Below are 25624 nucleotides of genomic sequence, written 5' to 3'. Positions count from 1 at the left end.
ATAAATAAATTTTACTTTCAATATGTAGTTATAGTTAATTAATATAAATTAATAGAATATATTAAATATTTAAATCATTATGATGAAACAATGAAATTATTATATATTGGGGCATTGTATGTAATTAAGTGGGAGCAGAGGAATTTTTTGGTAAGAGTCAATAAAATTTCTATATGTCTTTTAAATATTTTAATTTATTAATTATTGTGATTTGTGGGAACAAATTAATTTTGAACATGATAGACAATTAAATAAAAAAAAAATTACTTCCAATATGTAGTTATAGTTAATTAATATAAATTAATAAAATATGTTAAATATTTAAATCATTATGATCAAATAATAAAATTATTATATATTGGGGCATAGTATGTAATTATGTGGAAGTAATTGGTTTTTTTGGTAATTAAAAGAGGTGGTCGAAACCACCTCTTCTATATAATAGAAATCGACCATCTCTTCTATATAATAGAAATTTATGTGTTGAAAATTGTTTTTTTTTTTTTTACAAAAGATGAATGTTATGATAAAGACTTATATAATTAATTAAAAGGCTAATGACGAAAAGACAACATCATATATTAGAAATATTCAAACATGGAGTATATATTTGCGATATTATATACTGTAATTTATTTTTCCCATCACTTCCATTATGAACTCTGACTTAGGAATAAAATATTTGTTCTGATAGATCTGAGTTTTTTTTTTTTTTTTTCTGAATTTTTAATTCAAATAAACAATGACTGACTGCCAAATGGTCAGAGAGAATGTCTGTTTTCACATTCTTTTTTAATTATATAGATTAATTAGCCCTTGTTGAAAATTAATTAAATAGATAAAAATGTTATTCTTTCTTCAACAATAACACTAATAATAATATATTTAGTGAAACTTCATATGCATAATCTAAAAAGAATAATGTATATGGATTTTTATTTCTATCTTGTGAAAGTAAAGAGGTTATTTTTGAATAGTGAGAAGTGAATTTAAAATATTTAAATTTTATGCAAGAAGATTATTTCTCCAAAAAATTACTACACTTTTAAATCACGACCCTAGTGGTGAAGAATTATTATTTTTTCCGTTAAGAATGTTTGAGGTTTAATATATATATATATATATATATATATATATATATTAAAAATAAATTTTAATTTATATACACAATTATTTTCTATATATGCAATATCTTTATTCGTCTGTATTGCTATGCATCTTGCACGAGTTCCTCCTAATTTGTTCATTAGGTACATGCATTCATTTAAAAATAATTGGTATTTAAATTATGTAACATAATAGTATATTAATAAAACTTAAATTTTGAATGAGCACAATTTTGAAATTTTGCTCAATCTTGTATACTAGACAATTAATAATTCCATATGTTTTAGGACGAATCACGTGTATTTTGACCTGACACAAAATAAAAATAAAAAAAAAATAAAAAAAATTATGATCTTAAATTAAAATTAAAGGACAGACCGGTGCACTAAAGCTACCGCTATGAGCGGTGTTCGGGGAAGGGTCTCACCTCAAGGGTGTATCGTATGCAACTTTACTTTGCATTTCTGCTAGAGACTATTTTCCAATGTTTGAACCCGTGACCTCCTGGTCACATGGCAATAACTGTACCAGTTACTCCAAGGCTCCCTTCAAGATCTTAAATTAAGATTATGACAAATATATTAAAAAATTATTTAATTTTATGATTTTAAATACACTACGTAGATAATTGACTTAGAAACATTGGTGCTTGGGGAAGCTTGAGTCCCCTTTTTGTCAACGTAAGAGGGCGTCGGTTGCAGTAGGGGGCGTTTCTTATTTGTGTCTGAAGTTTCTTGTTTGTGGGTTGTGTGTTGTCTATGGTTTCGGATATATAGTTTTAGTAGTATTTTGTGGCACTAGTATTATCTTGTGGCTAGCTATAGTTTATTTTGCCGGTACAAGGTTTTATGCATTTATGTTTTGTTGCTATACTGTTATTAGTTCTAAGCCAGGGGTCTATCGGAAACAACCTCTCTACTTTTCCCGAGGTAGTGATATGGTCTACGTACACTCTACCCTCTCCAGACTCCATTAGGTGGAAATACACTGGGTATGTTGTTGTTGTTACGTAGAAAATTAAAATTAAAATATTGCCTTTAAAAAATATTATTATTTTTTTTAAAAAAAAACAAAGGGAGTAAAAATCTTCCCATCTTCCAATTAAAAAAAGAGTGACTAAAATCAACTTCCAGCTCACATGTTTATCTTTTTGTAGTAATAACATAAGACTTCTTATTATTTATACAATATTTAATTTTCAGAATAAAATAATGTATAATGAACATGTAACTTTTGCATATACTTAATTACTAATATATGGCTTATTTCTAATAATAATTTTTTTATAAGTTATGCCTAAATTAAGTACAGAGATCAAATATTCTATTACTGATTTTGGGTATCAGAATCAAATTTTAATTTTTTGTTTAACATTTAAATAAATTATATTTTTAAATTTATAGTTAATATCAACTATTTATGATAATTTATGCAATTTTTTATATAAATGTATGCTCCGAATCAAATACATTGGATTCCGAGGAACATGGTATTAATAAATCCACATATCATATATTTGCTATATTTTAGCGTATCGTTTTGTTCTATAACTGTTTGCTTTGGATCGATTCCCTATGTATCAGAGTAAACAGAGAGATATAGAATTGATATTTAATATAACGATACATAGCGAATTAATAGTAACTTTAAGCAAACAGATATGTAATGAAACAAATAAAATTCAAATTGACACTATAAGATAAAGAGTTTAGAACTGAAACAGTTATTTTTTGAAGCAAAAATGTTAAATGACAATGAATATTGAGAAAAAATCAAATGAGACAAAACGTTCTTGGTTCAACAATTTAGAAGTCGTTGGTGGGCTGGACCCACGGCGACTTACAAGTCACCTACCCACCCACAACTTTTTAAATTGTTAGGCCAACGATATTTTTTCCCATTTAATTTTTTTCAACATTCATTGTTGTCTTAGCCTTTTCAGCTTTGGACTAACAAGATAAATATGATTTCTTATAGCAATTAACACACACATATATATATATATATATATTTTGAAAATTTCAGGAAAAACTGCAGCCACTACAACCTCTGTCACATCCTCTGCCCTTCGGGTGAGCACTTTGTGCGCATTGGGTAAACCTCTCACTGTGCAATCGCTCGTAAACCACACAAGAAATGTAAACCGCATTAGGTAAATCTTGTGCGACGAGTTAGATTGAGGAGGCATTAGGAGATGATACCGCAACCTCCGCTTTGTAATAATTAACATATTTTATATTGTTAACTTAACTATCTTCTAATAAATAAATAAAAGCACACACGCAAATTTCTTTAAAATTTTCGAATCAAAAAATCTAATAAAAATTAGAGTAGTGTATTTTATTTAATTAAAACAAGATGTACTTAAAATAACTAAATAAAATATTCTCACAAATTTAGAAATTTATTTAAAAAATTGCAGTGGCTTGAATTGGGACACTACAATAAGCAGTACTCACACGTAAACTGTTAGCATTATAAAAACAGCAATTCTATCCGTTCTTCTTTCTCCACTTTGCTCTCCAATTTTCATCAAACATAAAAAAAAAAAATTGCAATATTATTGTTATTATTATTAATATTATTTTTATTATTATTATAAAGAAATGCATAAATTATTTACAGTGAATTCATTGAAATCTGCTTTATTCAGAATCAAGAATCAGCAAAAGCAGTCACAATTTGCTGCTTTTACAACGTCGTTACTCTTTGATGATACACAAAAACAGGTAAATAAACAGGGAGTTTTTTGAAATTTAAATTTTACGAGTTTAATTTTTTAAATTATAGTATTTTTTTTAAATATATATATATATAAAAGTTTATTTTTTCGTGTTGAAAAGTACTGAGTTCAGATGAATTAGCAATGTTTCTTTAATAAAGATACAATTTTTTGCATGTAAATATAGTTATGAATCAAGTTTCAATCAACTTTGTTTCAATTTTAGTGAATATTTTGTATATAAATTTATGTTTTGCCTTGAAAGTACTGAGTTCAGATGAATTCGGGATGATATTTTAATAATGAAGCAATTTTTTGCGTGTAAATATAATTATGAAACAAGCTTTAATCAATGTTATTTTAATTTTGTAGTGAATTTTTTGTATACAAATTTATGTACTGAGTTCAAATGAATTCGGGATTGTTTTTTAATAAAGATACAATTTTTTTGCATGTAAATTTAGTTATGAATCAAGTTTCAATCAATGCTGTTTTGATTTCTACTATAATCATTAATTGGATTGTTTTCTTTACAGTGTTCAATTATCATCAACCTACTACTATTAGAGTTATTTGTTATTATTTTTTAAATTTGGGGTAGGGGTAGATAGGTATAGGGGTAGGGGATGGAAATACAACATGGGTAAGTGAACACTCGTCAACGAGGTGAAAGTTCAGGTAGTTTGCCAACCAACTGAACTATTAAGATTCTCCGAGTTTTTGTTGTTGTTGTTGTTGTTGTTCTTATTATTTTATTGGGGGTAGGGGTAGGGGTGGGTAGGGGGTAGGGGTAGGGAGATAGTGAGAGGCGAATACAAGGCGGGTAATTGAACCCTCGCCAACAAGTTGAAAGTTCAGCCAATCGACTTAGCTACGGAGATTTTCCGAGTTCTTCATTATTATTAAATTGGGGGTAGGGGAATATAAGGTGGGTAACTAAACCCTCTCCAGCGAGCTGAAAGTTCAGGTAGCTAATCAATTGAGTTAGTAAGATTCTCCGAGTTCTTTTGTTATTTAATAAAAGAGTTTGTTATAAGTAAACTAATTTTAGGCCAGCAATTAATCCAGTATGAAGAAAAAGGTCCAAATTCCTACCTAAATGTTTGATTTTTCTTCTGTTATGCATATGAATGAAGTTACATTTTTTTTTTTCTTTTTTGCATGTAAAATAGTTGAATTTCAATCAATTTTGCTTCAATTGGATTATTTTTACACTATTTTTAGGCTAGGATAGCCAGTATAGCTTTCTGTTTTGAGGTTAGGTAAATATAGTTACCTATTAATGCTTTTTAGTACTACGTTGGTAATTCATATTTCTGTGAATTGGTCTGTGGAAGTGTTTGGTTTAGGTAATTAATACTGAATTGGGTAGCCTTCTTGCAGATTTTAGTGAAGATCCATTTATTTCTACTCTTTTTTCTTTTTTTCATATTTTTTTTTAAATTTTTTTTCTCCTTATTGGGGACTTTTATAGCAGTTTTGACTAAATTTCTTTCGTTGTGTTTGATCTTTGTTACTCTTGGTTCATACAGTCATATGTGATGCTCTAAAATCTGGATTGATTTATGAAGTGGTTTTGTAGAGTTGTTTGGTTTATGTAAGCCAAGGGTCTACCGGAAATCAACCTTTTTATCTCAATGAGGTAGGGGTAAGGTCTTCGTACGCTCCATTGGCGGAGCCACCTTAGGCGAAGGGTGGTCCACTGCACGCCCTACACCCGAAAATTATGTTTAATTTTGCACCTTTAGTTAAATTCTTGGCTCTACCACTGGACTCTATCCTCCCCAGACCCCACTTGTGGGATTACACTGGGTATGTTGTTGTGTTATCAAGTTGTTTGATGATGCTTGAAAGATGTCTGGAGTTCTATAATTGCTAATTGTTGTATTCATCATTATCTGCAAGCTGTATTATGTCTTTTATAGGTGTGGAGGACTCAGAGTAGGGTAGAGGTTTAGTAGGTAGGATTTTAGCCTTTATAGTTGGGAAGACTGCTTTGTTTGTATCTGCACCTGAAGTTTCTTGTTCATGGTGTTTCAGTGATGTCTTTGATCTTGGATAGATAGTTTATAGTAGTACCTTGTGGGTGCTTTATTCCCTTTAATATCTAGCAGTGTTGTTATCCCATCTTGTTGTGTGGCTTTCTAATTTTGTTTGTTATACTGTTATATGTCCTGAGCCGGGGGTCTGTCGGAAACAACCTCTCTATTTCATCTGAGGTAGTGGTATGGACTGCGTACACTCTACCCTCCCCAGACACCACTTTGTGGGAATACACTGGGTATGTTGTTGTTATGTTGTTGTTGTTGTATAGTAGTCCATCAGTGGAATATTCAATGAATTTATGCAACTTAACTATCTTTCATTGCAATCTCACAAAAAAGGCCTCATTTCTAAAAGCTATGCTCATGAGCCGTCCCTCTCGCAGTAGGTTCCATACCTCACCTCCAATTGATTAGAGAGTTCAAGTCCCAGGATAGTTGGAACCTATGTTGCTCAGACTCTTCAAAAATGTCATCTGGTGCGTGTCGGATTCTTCAAAAGTAGTACATTTTTGAAGGATCCGACATGGGTGCGGCAACATATTTGGAGATTCCAAGCAACTTAGGTTGGAACCATCATTGCGCCCCTGTAAAAAGTTGTCTTTAGCACTGATTTCTTTGCCTATTTACTTCAAGGCAATATTTTTAATTGTGTCACATGTGAAGGCATTATGTTTGTGAAATGCACTATGACAGCTTGCTCACTCTTCCATTTGTAAACTTACAGTTTAAAGAAAGTGTGGCACAATTTGCTCAAGAGAATATTGCCCCCCATGCTGAGAAAATAGATAGAACGAATTATTTCCCTCAGGTATGTGCTGTAGTTGCTCTTGTTGTCTGAAGCGTTCTACAAAAAAAAAAAAAAGGTTATTTTAACTCTATGCTTCTTGTCTATCAGGATGTTAATTTGTGGAAACTAATGGGGGATTTTAATCTCCATGGTATTACAGTGCCAGGTAAGCCTTTGAATATCATAATCTCTTTGATTTTGATGTGATGTTATAGCCTTATAGGGCCAAGAGAGGACAGACGAGAAATCTACTAAACACTCCTCTCGAGTGCTATACTTACGAAGAACCTGTACACAGATATGGACACCATAGTTTAACCTTGTTGATGTTAACACCGGAACTTGGTTTCATTCTCATTCTTGATTTTTTTTTTCCGGGTAATGAGAATAAAAAAGGACCTGAAATTGTCATACTAGCTGTTATTAATTTTTGTCTACTTATGTAGTACGCTATACACAGCTGTCTGATTCTGATCAAATGTCTTAATCTGTTCATTAAGATGAGCACTCAGGGCCTGGACATTACATCAAGTGAAGCTGTGCTAAACATAATCATTTTATTGAACTCTTTTTCTCACGTGAATTGACATGCTACCAGTGGACAATTATACACTTTAACAATTATCTCAGTTCTTATTTTGTAGACCTTTCATTATCCAACGGCTTGATTAATCCTTTTCCCGTCCAGCCTTCCACTTGTATCTGGTAGCGTTTGAAATCGCTATATTCTCTTGAAGCCCATTGTCTTCTGCAGAACGATCAGCTTGTCTTGAAATGACCTGGGGTTAACTGTCACATGTCAGTTCTTTTATTCCATGTAACTTGTCCATGCTCTAGGGAAAGGTGGTCTGGAACTGTGGATATAGACACTACAGTAAAAAGATTAGGAAATGGATTTCGCCCTTGAATTTAATGTGCATCCAATAGGATCTGAACCTACTAATGCACCAATTACGAGTGGGTGCTTTAATCATTCGCCATGATGGAAAGTGGTTGAAGATAGTACGGTGCTGGTGAATGTATACGAAAAAGCTGTTATAACATTTCTTTGTTTGTCCCACTGTTGATCAACCTAGCACTCAATGACTGGCCTATGGATATTTTCAGACTGAATATACGTTTTCACCAGTTGCCAGTAATTAGAAACTTTGGACTAGCTTAGGGTATAATGTTTCAGTGATCATGAGCTTCAATATGCTAACATCTATGAGATGAGTTAGGTTCACAAAAAATAAGCAGAATCTCATGGCATCTTGATATGGTTTCAATCAGGATTTTTTTTTCTGGTGGTACTCCTAAGGACTTCTCTGCGGAGGTTCATACTTCTAAAGGCTGTTATCTTGTTGGAATTATTTTATCAGTTCACTTATGTTGGACACAGGAGTCTATATTACTCTTCATTTGGTTAGCAGAAGCATATAGCTGCTAATATGCCTCATATCTCTAAAGACATATTGTTTTCCTTTTGAATTAGGAAACTGGCATACGATACGTCCGATATCTGTTTATGAAAGCAGTTACTTTTAGGCTATGAGTAACCGTGTAGCTAGATTTTCTTTCACTTTAGAGCTCCTGTCCATTTTGTTTTCTTTCCTTTATTTTAAGCTCTATATATGACATTCAATCTTCTTCTTCCTTTAGCTATGAATGCTTTATAGAATGGAATTTGCCGACTGACAGTCCCAAAATTTTGTGTCTGAGATTTAAAAAAATGTTTGAGATTGCTCTTTGTCTGTGTAGAGGAATATGGGGGACTTGGCCTTGGTTATCTATATCACTGCATAGCCATGGAAGAGATTAGTCGAGCATCAGGGTCGGTTGGTCTATCTTATGGTGCTCACACGAACCTATGCATTAATCAGTTGGTAACTGTTTTTTTTAATAAGTCAAGTTATACATAGGTGGTCTCTCTATGTTGGGTGCCAAGCGATTAACAACTACTGATGATTTTGTAGGTTAGAAATGGAAACCACGAGCAGAAGCAGAAGTATCTACCAAAGGTGTTCTTCCACCGTCACATTTTGTTTCCAGCTGTATATTTACATTTCCTGCCAGCTACTTTTCTAGTATAGGTGATAGGACATCTGCGATCTTCATTAGATCACCCTTCATATTGAATGAACCAAAAATCACTTGATCTCTACAATTGTTGGAGTCTCATGAAAGCTCCTTTGTTATGTTGTATTCCTTAAGGATATCACGATTCACCATAATATATCTCATAAGTACTTCAAATTTTGGTGGATCCATTTAGGCTAGATTAACTGACAGTGGTGCAACTGGTGCTTTATCAGCAAAACAAAAAAGAGACTGGTGGAACGAGAGTTATTTTTGCCCAGGGTAGGCTATAGGTTTATGCACTCAACAACTTCACATAGCAATGGCACTAGCTTAATTAATGAAGAACTGGGTACGTGGGCATACTAGTTGAAGCTTCAAATACTTAATCTGGAATTTTAACAGTATCCGCAACTTGGTTGAATTTTCTCTTATCTATACTGGATTATGTTATTAGGATCAGCTCAAATGATCAATGGCAGAAATCATGTCACACCAAACTGATAACCAACAAATTACAGTTATGAATGCTTAAGACTTTTATATCCGGCATCTTATATGGATCGATAACTTAGAACGCTGGGAAATATACAGGCTTCGATTTAATAATGACAGTTATTCATTTGATTGGAAATAAATTTATTGGAGGAATCTTCCCTTTAAGAAGTTGTGCTGTGAACAAGTTAAGCTTTCTTTTGCTCAAACATAGCCCAACCTTGTTGCGGCTTTCAATTGATCCGATTTTCGCTTGTCAAGGGTTTATCTTTAAATGTGGGGGTGCAAGAGAAGTGGAGCACTATCCTAGTATCTCTGTTCTGTTAATGTTAATCCTTTTTTCTTATTTAATGAAATGTCTCGTGAATAGTGGCTCACTTTGTTATGACTTGATTGTTGTAGTTAATCAGTGGTGAGCATGTGGGGGCTCTAGCTATGAGTGAACCTAATGGTAACTACTTTACTTCAATTTTCATTTTTTGTGTCTCATTATCATATTTTTTCGGATGCTAATTCTTCATTTCCTTTTTCCTCGAGTGGAGAGGTGGTCAGGTGTTACGACTGAGCAAAGGGCTTGAGAATTTTATGTCTTGTAGTGTCACTTAATAGTTTTGTTTTGATGGTTCAGCTGGATCAGATGTTGTTAGCATGAAGTGCAAAGCTGATCGTGTTGAGGGTGGTTATGTTCTGAATGGAAATAAAATGTGGTGCACAAATGGTCCGACAGCTGAGACGCTGGTACTTTTCCTTAATGTTTCTCTCTTTAGTTTTCGACTTTGTCAAGCTTTCTTCTCACTTTACATTGTTTGATTACCATTACGTCCTGAGGAGTTATCTTTTGTATTATGCATATTATGGATTAAAATGATACTGTTCTTAAGTTGTAGTAGTAGTAATAGTAATTGTTATTACTTTGTTAAAAAAATTTAGTCTTGAGAATTGGAATTTAGATTTGACGTACATGTTGGATGAAGATCGAATTCTAAGGAACATGTGAAGACAAAAGTTGGTTGATGGGAAAAAGTCATAAACTACTACGAATAAACCTTATTCCATATCGAAATCAATGTTTTAAGGACATTGAAGAGAAAGACCAGTGGTTCAGCTCTTTTCCGGCGAAGGGAAAGGGCTGATTTCTGGATGAAGCTCATTTGCGACATATACTCATATAGTGAGGGTGGGGAAGAAAATAGTAGTTTTTTAAGAAGTTAAAAGGGAGACAAAATAAAATAGTTAGTTTGGGTTCTTGAGATTAGTAACTTTCTTTGTGCTAAATGAATCATTTGACATGCAATCGTTTTGTTCCAGTTGAATTTGATTCACTACGTGGGTTTCAGTAATTGATTTGGATTACAGACTCAGATTATTATTTGTTATGCCCAGAAGGCTTTGGCTTGCATTCTTCATCGGTAATTTTCTCATTTATTCGGTTTGTCTGTTGGTCAGCTAAATAGAGAGCTTATAAAAACTTTTCGACAGAAACACTTCATTCAAATTTGCTTATTGACCGTTAATTTGGTGAGACGGACTGTCTAGTTTCTTTCGAGCAGTATACATAGTCGCTTGTTGTTACTTGGTTGGCACATCTGCGATCGCAGCAGTGGTGGATAATCTGTTTACAATGTTTAAGGGCCAATAACTTATTCCAACATTACTTAAAACTCAATAGTTGTCACCTAATTTAATTGGATTGGCTATGGTAAAATTACTTATGAAATATACTAATGATGCACCTGCAGAAGTCCATATACTCTTCTCCTTCTACAAAAAATTCTCCTCGTCTTTCCCGTTCACCCAGCCTTTTCCCGGCATATACTTTTTTTGGGGCAAGTACCTGAACTTCCAGGTGTGGGGTGTTTGTCTCTGCGATTCTCTTTTTTGATGAAGTTGTCTGTGCCATTTTCTTACAGTTCAATTTCCTGATATTGTTGATAGATGAAATCATGGAATGAGGTCTTTTTGTTCGGACTTGGCTTTAGAAATAGCCATTTGTCGTATCCTCACATCCTTTTGACTAAGTGGAATTGTTGTGTATTTGGCATTTGTATTTCGGGTCTTATTCTGCGCAGGAATTCATTAGTAAGGTTCAGTTTTGAAAATCTATTTCTGGACAGGTAATTTATGCAAAAACCGATGTCACATCTGGTTCAAAAGGAATCACAGCATTCATTATCGAGAAGGGAATGAAAGGGTATGCACCTTGTACTGACACTACTAGCAAGAATTGAAAAATGAAGAGAAAATACTTATCGTATCTTGTTAATGATTTTGTTGTAGCTGCAAGATTGCATGACACAAATAGTAAAGTTTGATGTATTATAACAAAAACACTAGAATCTCCCGTGAGCTCAAGACAATTCTTATTCTTCTTATTACTGAATATGCAGATTCTCTACGGCCCAGAAATTAGACAAGCTTGGGATGCGAGGAAGTGATACGTATGTACATCTTGTCCAGTTGCTGTTCTGTTTGGATTCACATTTTCATTATTACTATGTTGAAGGTGGCCTAATAAATTTACTCGTGACTGTAGATGTGAGCTTGTGTTTGAAAACTGTTTCATTCCTGAAGAAAATGTTCTCGGGCAAGTAGGAAAAGGTGTGAGTTCTGAATTAACTTCTACATTGCCCCAAATATCTTGCCTTATTCCTCTAGGTAACTTTAGGTCTGTAAGTATCGTCCTTAGTAACGGGAGCGGCAACATTAGGTAAGCTAGGTCTCACAAATATCTTGCCTCATTCTGACTCAGTTTTACACCAGATCTTGTATAAGGATAACCAGCATTAGTAAGCTTTAATCGAAACTAGCTGGTAATGTGTGCGGAGTTCTTTTGCATCTACTCATTTTATTTCAATTTGTAAGAACTCTTTCTATTTTGAAACATTTCTAAATGTTTAAAACCATCTCATTTTTATCAAAAAATTTCAATTTCTCATAATTCAGTTCCATTCGATTATTCAACTTTTGAACTTTGACGTGATATTATCTTTTATCGAACTAACTTTTCTACTATTACCTCACTAATTTCTTTCATTATTAATATAGTACATAAGTCGAAATGATTATTTTAAACTCTGTTGCCCAGTCAAATACCATCACAAACATTAAAACGAGACAGATTGTGAGGGATTGTAGCCTGCAATGACTTCCTTTGAAGTTATTTTTGGTTCCTAGTCCCTTTTGTAATACCTTCAATCATCATAATGTCACACTGGAGGTATATGAGCGAAATTCTGGTAGAAGCTACGTAAGTGGACATCATAGGTAATATCTCTCTCTCAGAAAAAGCTTTTCTACTGCTTCAGGAGTTTATGTTCTGATGTCGGGGCTCGATCTGGAAAGACTTGTTTTGGCATCTGGTCCTGTTGGAATTATGCAAGCTTGTCTCGATGTTGTTCTCCCCTATGTTAAACAACGAGAACAATTTGGGCGACCGATTGGAGAATTTCAATTTGTACAGGGAAAAGTTGCTGACATGTACACGTCTTTGCAATCTTCAAGGTCTGGTGTTCTTTATTGCCATACTTCTCGACTCTTGTCTCTGCCGTTTGATAAATCTGATCAATAGTAGCATGTTCTTGTTCTTTTTCATGAACAGATCTTATCTCTATTCAGTTGCAAGGGAATGTGACCGCGGGACAATTGATACCAAGGTCCTTGCACTAGAAATTTGCGTTTGTTTTCTTCTTTTTTTCGTTTCTCAACTTTATTGAAGCTAAAACTTTAATGAAAGAGCATCATTTCCGTCGAACTTAACATGCTTTCGATTATGTTTGTCTAGGACTGTGCTGGTGTTATACTCTCTGCTGCTGAAAGAGCAACCCAAGTTGCTCTTCAGGTGAGAAACTTTATTCCTTTCTGTTAAATTAATGGCATCTAAATCTTCTCCGTAGGCGGTCAGTGCATGTGTTCCATTAGCCGCTAGCGTTCTTCAGAAATCTCTTTGTCTTGGCTTATTCTAATAAAATGCTAAAACCCCTACCTATATAAAAGAAAAAGAATCGATCACTAGGTCCCGAGCAATCCCACCTTCTTTCCATTATCCAACGCTCATGCATCCCCTTTCTCCCACTCTTTTAAAGCTTTCAATAAAGCCTTCTTAGCTGTGGAAGCAGCAGCCGGTCTGTTGGAAAGTTCCTGCATAAGTTGTCGGATCCTTGAACAAAGCTTTTCTGGGGACGCGCTGTTCGAGTTATCCCTTCTAACTTCCCTATTTCCAAAGGAAGAAACTAAATGGTCGAACTCTTTCGGGAGCCTCTTTATGTTGATGGATTTAAAGGCGCGAAAGCTGCTAGCATTTAGTAGGAGAGACGACAGGGTAGATGAGCGGTCGGTCTCATCATCCACCGAGTTTCAAATAGTGTGTCATCTGGCCCGAGGGAATTTGTCAGTTATCGTAGGAAAGATGCTATGCTTATAAGATTGTTGCGCGTGTTGCAGGCTATTCAATGCCTTGGAGGCAATGGCTATGTGAATGAGTACCCAACTGGACGCCTTCTCCGAGATGCTAAACTGTATGAGATTGGTGCAGGCACGAGCGAGATCAGAAGAATGCTCATCGGCCGCGAACTCTTTAAAGAACAATGACATTGACATAGTTTCTTGAGCTCATTGATAAAATAGCACATATTGCACATCTGGAATAACTTTATTTTTGTGTATGAACAATGTATTAATTTGTCCATTGGGGAATAAAGCCATCATTTCAAATGAAAAGGATGTGTTGTTGCAAGTGAGGTTAAAAATGGGCTTGCAATTTGCAATAGAATCAAAAGTTCATGCAAATAGAATGAGACATTATGTAATTGACAACCTCTAAAAGGGTAGTCCTACACATGAAGCATCTCGTATTCATGCAGGATCCGAGAAAGGATCATCACACCTCCAAGAAGTGAGAAAGGATCATCACACCTCCAAGAAGTGTGATGTAAACATTCTACACAAACGTAAGCAACGCGACTAATTTTAGACATATTATGTAAAGTACATCATCGGCAACCTCTAAAAGGATAGTCCTACACATGAAAGCATCTCGTGTTCACGCAAGATTCAAGAAAGGATCATCACACCTCAAGGAAGTGTGATGTAAACATTCTACTACTAATTTTGGACATATTATGTAAAGTACATCATTGGCAACCTCTAGACGGGTAGTCCTACACATGAAGCATCTCGTCTTCATGCAGGATCCAAGAAAGGATTATCACACCTCAAGGAAGTATGTTGTAAACATTCTACACAAACACAAGCATCGCGACTAATTTTAGACATATTATGTAGAGTACATCATTGGCAACCTCTAAAAGGGTAGTCATACACATGAAAGCATCCAAGAAAGGATCATCACACTCAACGAAGTGCGATGTAAACATTCTATACAAACGTAAGCATCGCGACTAATTTTAATTTTATTTTCTTGAGAGTAGCTCTAGAGATATTTTTTCAACGAGCTTTGTATAGCAGCTGATCTCAACTTATTTGGAATTGAGGCGTAGTTGGTGTTATTTTTTCATAAAACATAGTTAATGAGGATAGCCTATGAAAATTGGTTTTGTTGCTTTTATATCATTGGAGGTGATCCACATCATTAAAATATTCAAATAGTAAGACTTCCACATATAAACAAAAAAAAAATAGGATAGTATTATATAGTCTGACTATTGCCACTACCAATGCAATCTAGTACTAGGCATTAGATGATGGCACTAACAACCAACCCCCTTCCCCACCAAAAATAAATAAAAAAAGACACTATTTTCACAATGTAGTGCTGGCCAAACAGAAAATAAATAGGTAAAAAGTAAAATGAAATAATAAAACCTTCAAAGATAAATTGGGAAAAACAAAGTAAAAAGTATAATAGATAGATCGCTCTTCATTTAGATAGGTATCTCCGATAGGGATCAATGATGGTTCGGAATCACAACTTTCCATCCTCTACTTAGTTGTCTCAGTTACATCGATCCTGAACTATATCCACCCAAGTTTTGAGCTTACACTTTTCAATCGAGCACAACCTCCCGAGCTCTAGGTTCAACCAACTATACACCACGTTGGGGGACATACCTAGTCTATTCCCATCAAGTGGGGTCTGGAGAGGGTAAGTGTACGCATCCCTACCACTACCTCAGAGATGAGATAGAGGCTGTTCCGATAGACCCCGACTCAAGATAAAACAATCTAGAAAAGGACAAGAGGGGTATTCATACAATGTCAATATTTTAAACATAGTTGAACATACACATATAAGTCATTACATAACTTTGTATCACTTACAAGCTCCCACAGTAGTTGAAAACATACTTCCAACATCTGACTCAAAACATACTAAGTTTACAACAACTTATTTAACATAACAAGAACATCTAGTAGGTAGAGTAAGTATTTAACACATATTTCACTTAACATAACATAACAAAGCATGAACATTTCACAGGTACCCTCTCATCAACTTTATTCAAATCCTGATTGTAGTTAGAGAAGAATCAGGCTGGCCAATCGACGACGACTTCGAGACATCCATGGTTGCAGCAGGTGCCTCCTCCAAACAACTATGGGTGTCATCACTGATTCCTTGAATAGTCATTTTCTCCACTTCTTCTTGAGTGTATATGTGGATCTTTGATACTACCTCACAGAACTCACTGCAAAAAATCGTGTACCCGAGTCACTAATAAGTGAATCGACCTAACCATGAGGTCTCATGTACAAATCTCAGCGAAGGAAAAAATGCTAGGTGATTTTTCCAATCTGTCCATGCCTAGGTGGACAAAGTTACCGAATACCTGTGCTGAGGAGGTAGGAGGTACCTTGTGGATTAGTCGAGGTGTGCGCGAGCTCGCCAGAATACCATGGTTATAAGAACAACAACATACCCCGTGTATTCCCACATGGTGCGGTCTGGGGAGGGTAGAGTGTACACAGACCATACCACTACCTCAGGTGAAGTAGAGAGATTGTTTCCGATAGACCCCCGACTTAGGACCAATAGCAGTATAACAAACACAAACATAGATGTATATAAACTAGTAGAATATCCAAATAAACTAAGACTGCTAGCCACAAGATAAAACTACAGCCACAAGATAATACTAAAACTATCCATCCGAAAAATGAATCGGCCTGTATGTACGACTCTCTGCGTTTAGTTTTGAGTAGGCACGGAGTTGAAGAAAATAAGACTTAAAAATCTTGTGGTTTTAAACTAGAGATATGCGTAATGTATCAAACTTTGAATCTTGTGGTCTTATACGAACCATGTAGAATGTTGGAATAATAGAGTTGTCACTTACCAAAAATAAAGAGAGACATTCTTTTGGTGCAACAAACTAACAAGGGAAAGTAAGACATTTAAGTTGAAACGGGGGGAGTAAGAATTTGTTGCTCGGCAGAAGTCGCAAAATAATAAGTTCAAATTTATCTCGTGGACTTTTACTTGACATGGGAGAAGAAATGTAAAAGAAAACTCAGATTCTGTAGGAGGCCAACTAATATGTAAATCTCGAGAAGCTAATTGGAAGAGAAATCTGTGCAGTTCTCACGATTCATATGCATTAATCAATCAATCGAGACAGCGATGAGAAACTCAAATGCATGTAAAAGAGACTTACTGCCATGGATCATCTCCGACAACCATCATGTCATTCTCACTGTCGGTATACAAGATACGCCACCCTTTGTTGGGATCTCTTAGGAGGTCTTCCATGTTGAAAAGCCTCTCCAACTCAATCAGTAAGTCATCATAGCCATTCAATCTTGAAAGATCAATGGCTCGTCCAACCAAGCTGCCTTGTTTGTGAACCTTCACGCCATTTATTAAATATAAGCAATAGAGTCTGAAGTAAAACAATTTCCAATTCGCTATGTGCAACTTATGGAAGCTTACCTTTGTACAGCTCCTCTTACCAGAACTCTGCGAGCTAGGAGTAGAGGTTTCTTTCGTCAAGGAAACGCCAAACAGTTTACATGAAGCTTGTGGTTTTAAAGAGTCTTCATTTTCAGTCTTGAAATGATTCTCCGGAATAGACACTTTAGACATCTCCGGTGGCCTCTGCTCATTTCCAAACTTGGGCATTCCACCTTCTTCCCTCCTAACAACATTTTGGATTGAATTCTGGTTCAAGGTAGGATTTTCTATCTGGAAATTAGAAATGTAGGAGGGCCCCACGGGGTCTTGTCCAGCTCTATACATCGCATTGTAAGGTAAAAACACATTCCTCGATCCTTCAGAAGCGAGAGGATAGAAATTGGCTCTCGGCCTCTGATATGTGCCGAAAACATTGCAACCAAATTCAGGTTTTCCCCAAGCACCAAAATTAACATCACCTTTTCCAGTAAGGGATCTTAACGAGCAAATTTCTTGACCTTGCAAGACCTTTGGGAACCTATTAGATTCCATAAAGCCTGAATAGGTAGTTGGAGGCTGAGTTTTCACAAAGTCACCAACAGTTATGTTCTCTATACCATTTGGCATGAGATTGTGACGAGCTACTCTTTGCAGCTCGAAATCCAGTGGGCGGACTGTTTTATCACATCCATAGGGAGGTGATACCAGACCTAAATTTTCTTGACCTTGCAAGACCTTGGAGGATCTTACCGACTCCTCAAAGTCTAAAAGAGCACTTCCTCCTGATAAAATTACAAAAGGGAATAAGAAAGCAAACTTTATCAGAATCACGATAATGACAACATAATACAAAAAGAATTAGATAAGTTAGATCAGTACCAGCGAAATGGCTGTCCAGTACTGATGGTCCCTGCGGACTTGTCCGCAGTTTCTTCAGTCTTGGAGAGGACTGAATGCTCAGTGGTGGTAAGGAAACTGAACAATCAATTTCCCAAGGAGAAACTCGTTCTTGATGATTACTCATTATATCTTCATCCCATCTTACCTATTAAAGTCGATGGCAAAGGGACTTGTATCAAAAAGTTTACAAGTTGCTTAATAGGCACTATACTAATTGTAGCTTTTTTTGGGAAGAAAATAACTCAAAATATGCAGGTGAATGCATTTGAATGTCATGCCGATAGCAAAGTCTATCAGTCTTAACACCTAATCGTTTAACAATTTCTCATTATATTTACCATCGAAGTGAGAATAGTTTGATAATTCATGCCATGGCCAATTTTTATGACCATAATCAATCAAACCAAGGAATATATGGTCCCGAGTGTCCTCTCAGTTCTCCAAGAGGTATTCAAACAGCAGATTTATGTGTTGCAAGACGTCTAAGTAGATTTGATCTAAGCAACAAGGTAACACCGGCAGAAAATTCAAGAACATAAATGCTTTTGCAAATAACAAGGAAGCAAGAAATCATCCTTAGGTAAATAGAAGAACAAGTTCCCGTTAGAAATCTTTCCGAAAATCCTTGATCACGAACACGGTAGGAAATTCTTGAAAGCTTGAGGCATCTCAAAGAAACTGTCCTTAAGGATATTTCACCCGATATAGGCCCGGGATTCAACAAGCTCTTCTAGTATAAAAACTAGAAGCACAGAAACTAACAAAGATCCATTAGGAAAGAAAACTCAGCACTCTATAATAAGGTAAAAAGATTTTGTATTAATCTCTCAACGAAGAAAATTTGTGTTGATTTATAGATAAGAGAATCCATCAAATGAGATGTGGCTAAAATGCTCCAACATTTGTTGAACGTGAACATTTCTTCACACTAATATCTGACATATTCTTAGTCAATGATGAAACTTTCTTTTTGAGATACATTTCTATTTTTTTCTGAAAGTTCCAATTTGTTCAAAAACATGGTGATAGGTGAGCAAATTGACTAGTTCAATAAAAAAAGACAGCTATATGCCAGGCGTACCGTCAAGCATCTCCATTTTGAGTTGGGCCATCTAAACGGATCCATATCACTTATCCCAGTCACTACACCGCTGTACCTGCATGCAGTTGATGGAAAGTTTCTATTACAACAGAAACCTCATGAAAGGAAAAGCTAATGATGGTATTTCGTAAGTATACGAGTACCTCCTTTCAGGTGAATCATCCAAATCAAATCTCATTTTGAATCTTGTCCCAATAGGAATCCGAGTGTTGATGGCTTTCACGTACTTTTGGTAAGGTACAACAAAATCAGCATGACTTGCCCTAAAAGAACAAAAACAATAATATCTTGAAAATTCGCGACACAAACTCCTGCAAGCTGCAAAAGTGACTGTAGAATAAATTTCACATGTTTTAAGATATCGGAACTTGACTACAGTCTGCAGAGTGCACGTAATATGAGACTTATCTCCATCAGATTATTTTCTTGAAAATCATAATTCTTTGTTATTCCTTGGAAAATAGCGGTTTCTAACTCAACTCCTAAAGTTAGCTCATGAGGTGAGGATTGTCCGAGACCATATAAAAAGACCTTTTGATACTTAAATGACCAATGTGGGAACTCGACAAGTTACTATTTTCTCAATTATGTTTTGTTCTGTAGCTGATGCCACGTGAATGAAAGGAAAGGCACTAGTTGTGCCTCGATCTAGTAACAACTGACAAACAGAATAAAGCTGGATAACGACAGAGCCAAAAAAATTGTCACATTGCTATGAGACAATATCGGTTCATTTTGGAGTTCCCCAATTATTATGTTCCAAATCTTAGCTCATATGTCAGTGTAAAATCATATTGTCGTTACTAAAACGACATGGTACTTTTTAGCAATGACGATTGACGACAAACACTGATATTTCAACGTTTTCAAGTAATTACAAACATCTAAGCCGCAACATGATTACAAATATTACCCCCCATAATCAGCTTAGTTTGGATTTCAAAAGCACATTTATGTTAAATACATGAGTATGATATTATTCCTGGATATCGAACTTCACACCATTAACGCTATCTTAGCTCCCAAGTTTGACAGTAAACAATACGACTTTACTCCTCCCGCAACCGTTTCCTAGCTTAAGAAAATCTTTTAATACAACTGATCTGCACTTAGTAGGAAGCATTAAATGGTGGTTATCCAAAACTTGGACACTTCATTTCAATCTCCGTGAATGACTAGTTGGATGCGAATGTTTATAGAAATTTTGTCTTTATGCCTTCATGAATTAAATGCAATTAAAATCTACGGCACGTGATTATCAAATCTCATTAACGGATATGGCCACGGATTTCACCATGCAAAAATGGCCAACAACTAACAGATTAACTATACACGGAGATTTAGTGAAATACCTTGGGCTATAGAAAACATGGAAAGTGCTCTTTGCTGATAGGGCAGTGGCAACTGACGAAAGAACATCCGTACCAGAGTATTGACCTTTGATAATCGATTCAGGAAGCCCGTTTCTAGGTCTTGCAGCTCTTCTTATTCCCAGTCTGAGATCTCCACCTTCTCCCCTACAAGGATCATTGGACTGTTTGAATAAAATTTAAATAACTATCGCGTCTAAACAAGCTTCAAAATTTGAATAGCGGATGATTAAGACCTTGGCATTGACGTTCTAAGTGGTCGTTATGACATGCTGAAAACCTAGGAATTGGTCCTAATGATTTTTCAACTTTCAAGCACAATGTGGTTTGGCTGTTCGTTGTGTTAGTTGTACACTAGGGTTTAAAGTACTTCTACGCCAATGTGGTTTATCCGTTTTAGCTTGGGAGAAAATAACCGTGTACCTCGGGTAAGGGATTAAGTTTCTTAAAGACACATTGTAAATTCAGTGGACACGAATATAATTCTGTTTCATCTCCGTTTCTGGTTCTACTTTATTTAGAGTTTTACAATATTTATTTTCGAATCCAACAAGGATAACAAACATGCATACCTCAAGAAGAGAACTGCATCCCCGGAGACGAGATTCTTTTGGCCGACAAAAATACTCCATCCAGTAGTGAGCAAATGTCGCCTTGGCTGGCCTGAAAGAAAAGCATCAAATCATAAATATTCCGTACCGAGCAAGTATCAACTATTTAACTCAATACCTCTATAAATGTGACGAAATTTCCACTCTACTCCGTGCAGATCCTTGGCAATCAGCTCCTGAGCGGGCCTTTGCTCTTTGTAATCCTACATATAAAAACGTAGCACGAAGATAGAAGTAAATTTAACAGACAATTACGAGAAATCTACTAACAAAATCTTTATCAAAAGCCTGCAATGGAGTCCCACCAGAGGGGGGAAACAGTCTTCTGCTGCTCGACGAGGAACTGAAAAGCCACCATGGGTGCTGGTATCCGAAGCAGTCAGCGTCTTACAGAACATGTGAGAAGCTGATTTCGCTGGATTAACTCCGTTCCCTTCCTCATCCGTCCCAGAATCTTCATGGTCTTTCCCTTCTAAGCTTATAGCCACTGACTGGAAAGTACGAAGAAATCATGGAAAACTCAAGTCCAGCTCATTGTAAAAAGTAAAGACGAAAACCAACTCAAGTAGAAAGAACTGACAAAGCATCCTTTTCTTTTGCCACATTTCACTCAAAGAATCAGGTAAATGACAAAAAAAAGCAGCTAAACACATTAAAGTTATCACCTTTTCTCGAAAATCGAAACATAAAACAGCAAATATTCATGAACAATTCAAGTAGAAAGACCTGAAAAGATCCTCTTACAGTTAAACCATGTAAATAAATGAACAAAAACAACTAAGCACACTAAAGTTAACACCTTTACTCAAAATTGAAACGCCGAACAGCAAAAATAAATGAATCATTCAAGTAGAAAAAAATGAAAAAAGCCCCTTATATTTGGAACCTAAGTTGCTCGGACTCTCCAAAAATGTTGCCGCACCCGTGTCGGAACCTTCAAAAATACACAATTTTTGGAGATCCGACACGCACCCGTCGAAATTTTCGAAGAGTCCGAGGAACATAGTTTGGAACCATGTAAATAAATGAACCAAAAACAGCAACTAAACACACTAAAAGTTAACACCTTTACTCAAAAATTGAACATAAAACAGAAAAAGATCCAAGATTGAACACGTAAGCAATTACTGTTCTTTCCCCTCTAAGCTTATCGCCACCGACTGGAAAGTACCGCAAAACCATGGAAAATTCAGTCTAGCTCATTGTAAATAGCAAAAACAAAAACCAATTCAAGTAGAAAGAACGGACGAAACCTGCTTTTCTTTTGCCACATTTCACTCAAAGAACCACCAAAACAAATGACCAAAAAAAGCCAGCTAAACACACAAGAGTTAACACCTTTATTCAAAAATTGATACACAAAACAGCAAAAAATACATGAAAAACTCAAGTAGAAAGAACTGAAAAGATCCTATTACAGTTAAACCATGTAAATAAATGAACAAATACAGCAACTAAACACACTTAAAGTTAACACCTCTACTCAAAAACATGAACAATTCAAGTAGAAAGAACTGAAAAGAACCCCTTACAATTGGAACCATGTAAATAAATGAACAAAAAACAGCATCTAAACACACTTAAAGTTTAACATCTTTACTCAAAAACATGAACAATTCAAGTAGAAAGAACTGAAAAGAGCCCCTTCCATTTGGAACCATGTAAATAAAATGACCAAAAACAGTAGCTAAACACACTTAAAAGTTCACACCTTTACTCAAAAACATGAACAATTCAAGTAGAAAGAACTGAAAACAGCACCTCACATTTGGAACCATGTAAATAAAATGAACAAAAACAGCCACTAAACGCACTTAAAGTTAACACTTCTACTCAAAAACATGAACAATTCAAGTAGACAGAAACAAAAAACAGAAGCTAAACACATTAAAATGAACACCTTCACTCAAAATCAACATAAAACAGCAAAAAATCAAGATTGAACATGTAATCAAACTACTGTTCTTACCTCTGGAAGAGGTAAAAGAGTGAGCTGTGTATACACCTCATCATTTTCCTTGTTTGCCTGTTTCACAAGATGATTAAAAACAAGGTTCAAAAAAAAAGAAAAAACTACTCAAAGCTATAAACTTTAATCAAAAAGGGGGTCAAAAAATGAAGTCTTTACAAGCAACAAGACATCTTCAACTCTACAAAAGATCTGAGGCTGAAGACCAAAAGTTGGGAAATCAATCTTGATAGGTGAAAATGGAGTAGCAGAAGCAGCTTCTTCCATATGACCTTGAGGGAAATAAACAACTACATTCCCTTTCTTTGGTAAACTAGTAAGAGGACCAGCACAAGCATGCCAAAGCTCCATGTAAATTGAGGAAACAACAGGTGAAGTAGAGGAAGATGCAATTGAAGAACATGAAGAAGTAGTTGTCGCAGTAGTAGTAGTAGTAGTAGTAGTACAAGTATACAACAATGAACAATTTCCACTACTACCCCTTTTGTCACATTCTTCATTACAACATGCATTCTTGTCTTTCTCAACTTCACTACTCATCACTACTACTACATGATTCAAATCAATTTCCATAGAAATTAACAAAAGAATTGTACTTTTCTTGATTTGGGATTTTCTAAGTTCTTGTCACTTTAGCATTACAACCAACAAAGTCCAAACTACAAAAGCAGATTAGTAAAGGTTGTGAAGAGGGTAATCAAGTGTTGTTTGCCACAAAGTTTTGGGAAAATGAAGTCAAATCATTATTCAAGAAAATGGAGAAAATGCTAATACTAATACTAATGTCTTTTTTTCTTCTTTTCTTTTTTTGATAATAATAAAAGAGTTGTCTTTAAAGCAAGAACAGGAAAAGAAACTTGACAGAAAAGAACAAGAAAGTCATGTTTTTTTTGGAAGAAGATGAGATGTTTGGGTTGTGGGGGTGGGGGTGGGGGGGTATCAAATAATAACAAGAAATTCAAAGTATGATTCCATTTCCACTCCCATTTTGCAGTTCTGAGAAGAGGGAGCAGAAGAAACAGGAGACATAGACAATTGCTAAGGTAGCACAGAAGCAAAAGTTAGAAAAAGACCAATGTGGTTAGTGCCCTTTTGGACTCAAAAGTCTGTTTTTCTTTTCTTTAAACAAAAGATAGATAGACCAAAACCGAGCGTAACCGATAAAGTTATTTTTATTTGACAGGAGGCCATGAATTCAAGTAGTGAAAATAAACTTCGATAGAAATAGACTTTTGTGGGGCTCTTTTTTGAATTTAGTGCATAGAAAAAGCTTTATTGCATTGAATAAGCACGAATTCAAGTTGTGAAAATAATTTCTAACAAAAATGTAGGATAAGGCTGTGAACAAATAGACTTTTGCGGGGCCTTTTTTCGAATCTCGTGCATAGCAGAAGTTTTAGTGCATCGAACTATATTTTTTAAAAAAAGAAAAATAGAGCATCGAAGTAACTGATAAAGTTGCCACGGTATGATCAGAAGGTTACGAGTTCAAACTGTAACAAAATCCGGCAAAAATGCTAGATGATTCTTAAATCCGGCAAAAATGCTAGATGATTCTTTCTTAAATTTCGTGCATAACGATTTGTTTTTTAAAAAAAGATAGAGCATCGAAGTAATTGGTGAAGTTGCTTCAGTGTGGTCAGAAGATTACGAATTTAAATTGTAATAACCTTTGACAAAAATATAAGATGATTTTTTCTTGAATTTCGTGCATAGCGTGAGTTTAGTGCGTCGGACTGATTTGTTTTTTAAAGAAAGATAGAACATCAAGTAACTGGTGAAGTTGCCTCAGTGTGATCAGAAAATTACAAGTTTTTGTTTTTTAAAGAAAGATAGAACATCAAGTAACTGGTGAAGTTGCCTCAGTGTGATCAGAAAATTACAAGTTTAAACCATAACAATCTCTGACAAAAATACAAGATAATCTTTCTTGAATTTCGCGCATAGGGTGAGTTTTAATGCATAGAACTGTTTTGTTTTTAAAAGATAGAACGTCGAAGTAAATGGTGAAGTTGCCTCAGCGTGATCAAAAGTTTATGAGTTCAAACTGTAATAACCTCTAACAAAAATATAAGATAATTTTTTTTTTAGATGGAACGTCAAAATAACTGGTGAAGTTGCCTCAGTGTGATCAAAAGTTTACGAGTTTAAACCCTAACAGCCTCTACCAAAAATATAAGATAATTTTTTTTTTTTGAAAGATAGATAGAACATCAAAGTAACCGGTGAAGTTGCCTCAGTGTAATCAAAAGTCAAATAATAATAATTTCTGATAAAATTCAAGATGATTTTTTCTCAAATTTTGTGCATAACGAAAATTTTAACGTGCCGAACTGTTTTGTTTTTTAAAAGATAGATAGATAGACAGACCCAACACTGTGTTGAGTGGAGGGGACAGGTTAAAGACAGTACAGAACCCATCTCTCTTTTTTGCTTTGCTTTGTATTGCCTTTTTCTCTTTGTTTTTTCCTTTTTAAAATATAATATATGTGGAGCATAATCATAGTATTGATTCTTTCTTTCTTTTCCTTTTTCCTTTTCTAGTTAGTATTTTTTCATGTAGTTATTAAATTTTGATTCATGAATATATCATATATTAATGAGAAATTTTA

The 25624-nt window shown here is 35.1% G+C and overlaps 2 protein-coding genes across 3 annotated transcripts; one reads left to right on the top strand and one right to left on the bottom strand.

Annotated features, from left to right (window-relative positions):
* Window positions 1-3545: 3545 nt before the first annotated feature.
* Window positions 3546-13930, top strand: LOC107847843 (isovaleryl-CoA dehydrogenase, mitochondrial). Of its 2 annotated transcripts, none has more exons than XM_016692383.2 (14): window positions 3546-3836; window positions 6599-6682; window positions 6770-6827; window positions 8402-8526; window positions 8617-8661; window positions 9617-9665; window positions 9843-9952; window positions 11329-11405; window positions 11602-11652; window positions 11748-11812; window positions 12520-12715; window positions 12813-12867; window positions 12996-13052; window positions 13655-13930. In XM_016692383.2, the coding sequence occupies exons 1-14, from the start codon at window positions 3714-3716 to the stop codon at window positions 13799-13801; spliced, it is 1242 nt and encodes a 413-aa protein (XP_016547869.1). In that variant the 5' UTR covers window positions 3546-3713; the 3' UTR covers window positions 13802-13930. The 2 variants fall into 2 exon arrangements, with proteins under 2 accessions (XP_016547869.1, XP_016547870.1); XM_016692384.2 differs by lacking the exon at window positions 3546-3836 and adding an exon at window positions 6042-6110.
* Window positions 13931-15414: 1484 nt separating this feature from the next.
* LOC107847819 (auxin response factor 4) lies at window positions 15415-24122 on the bottom strand. The gene is made up of 12 exons (XM_016692329.2): window positions 23172-24122; window positions 23013-23069; window positions 21349-21534; window positions 21162-21246; window positions 21005-21095; window positions 20415-20579; window positions 19206-19325; window positions 19042-19117; window positions 17940-18105; window positions 17100-17842; window positions 16825-17015; window positions 15415-15858 (listed from the first exon to the last, which is right to left on the bottom strand). The coding sequence occupies exons 1-12, from the start codon at window positions 23583-23585 to the stop codon at window positions 15672-15674; spliced, it is 2481 nt and encodes an 826-aa protein (XP_016547815.1). The 5' UTR covers window positions 23586-24122; the 3' UTR covers window positions 15415-15671.
* Between the last annotated feature and the right edge of the window lie 1502 nt (window positions 24123-25624).

The sequence above is a fragment of the Capsicum annuum genome, chromosome 11, assembly GCF_002878395.1.
Source record: "Capsicum annuum cultivar UCD-10X-F1 chromosome 11, UCD10Xv1.1, whole genome shotgun sequence".
In the NCBI taxonomy this organism is placed as follows: Eukaryota; Viridiplantae; Streptophyta; class Magnoliopsida; order Solanales; family Solanaceae; genus Capsicum; species Capsicum annuum.
The sequence above is the reverse complement of the archived record's forward strand: the minus strand, read 5'-3'. Positions and strand labels throughout refer to the sequence as shown.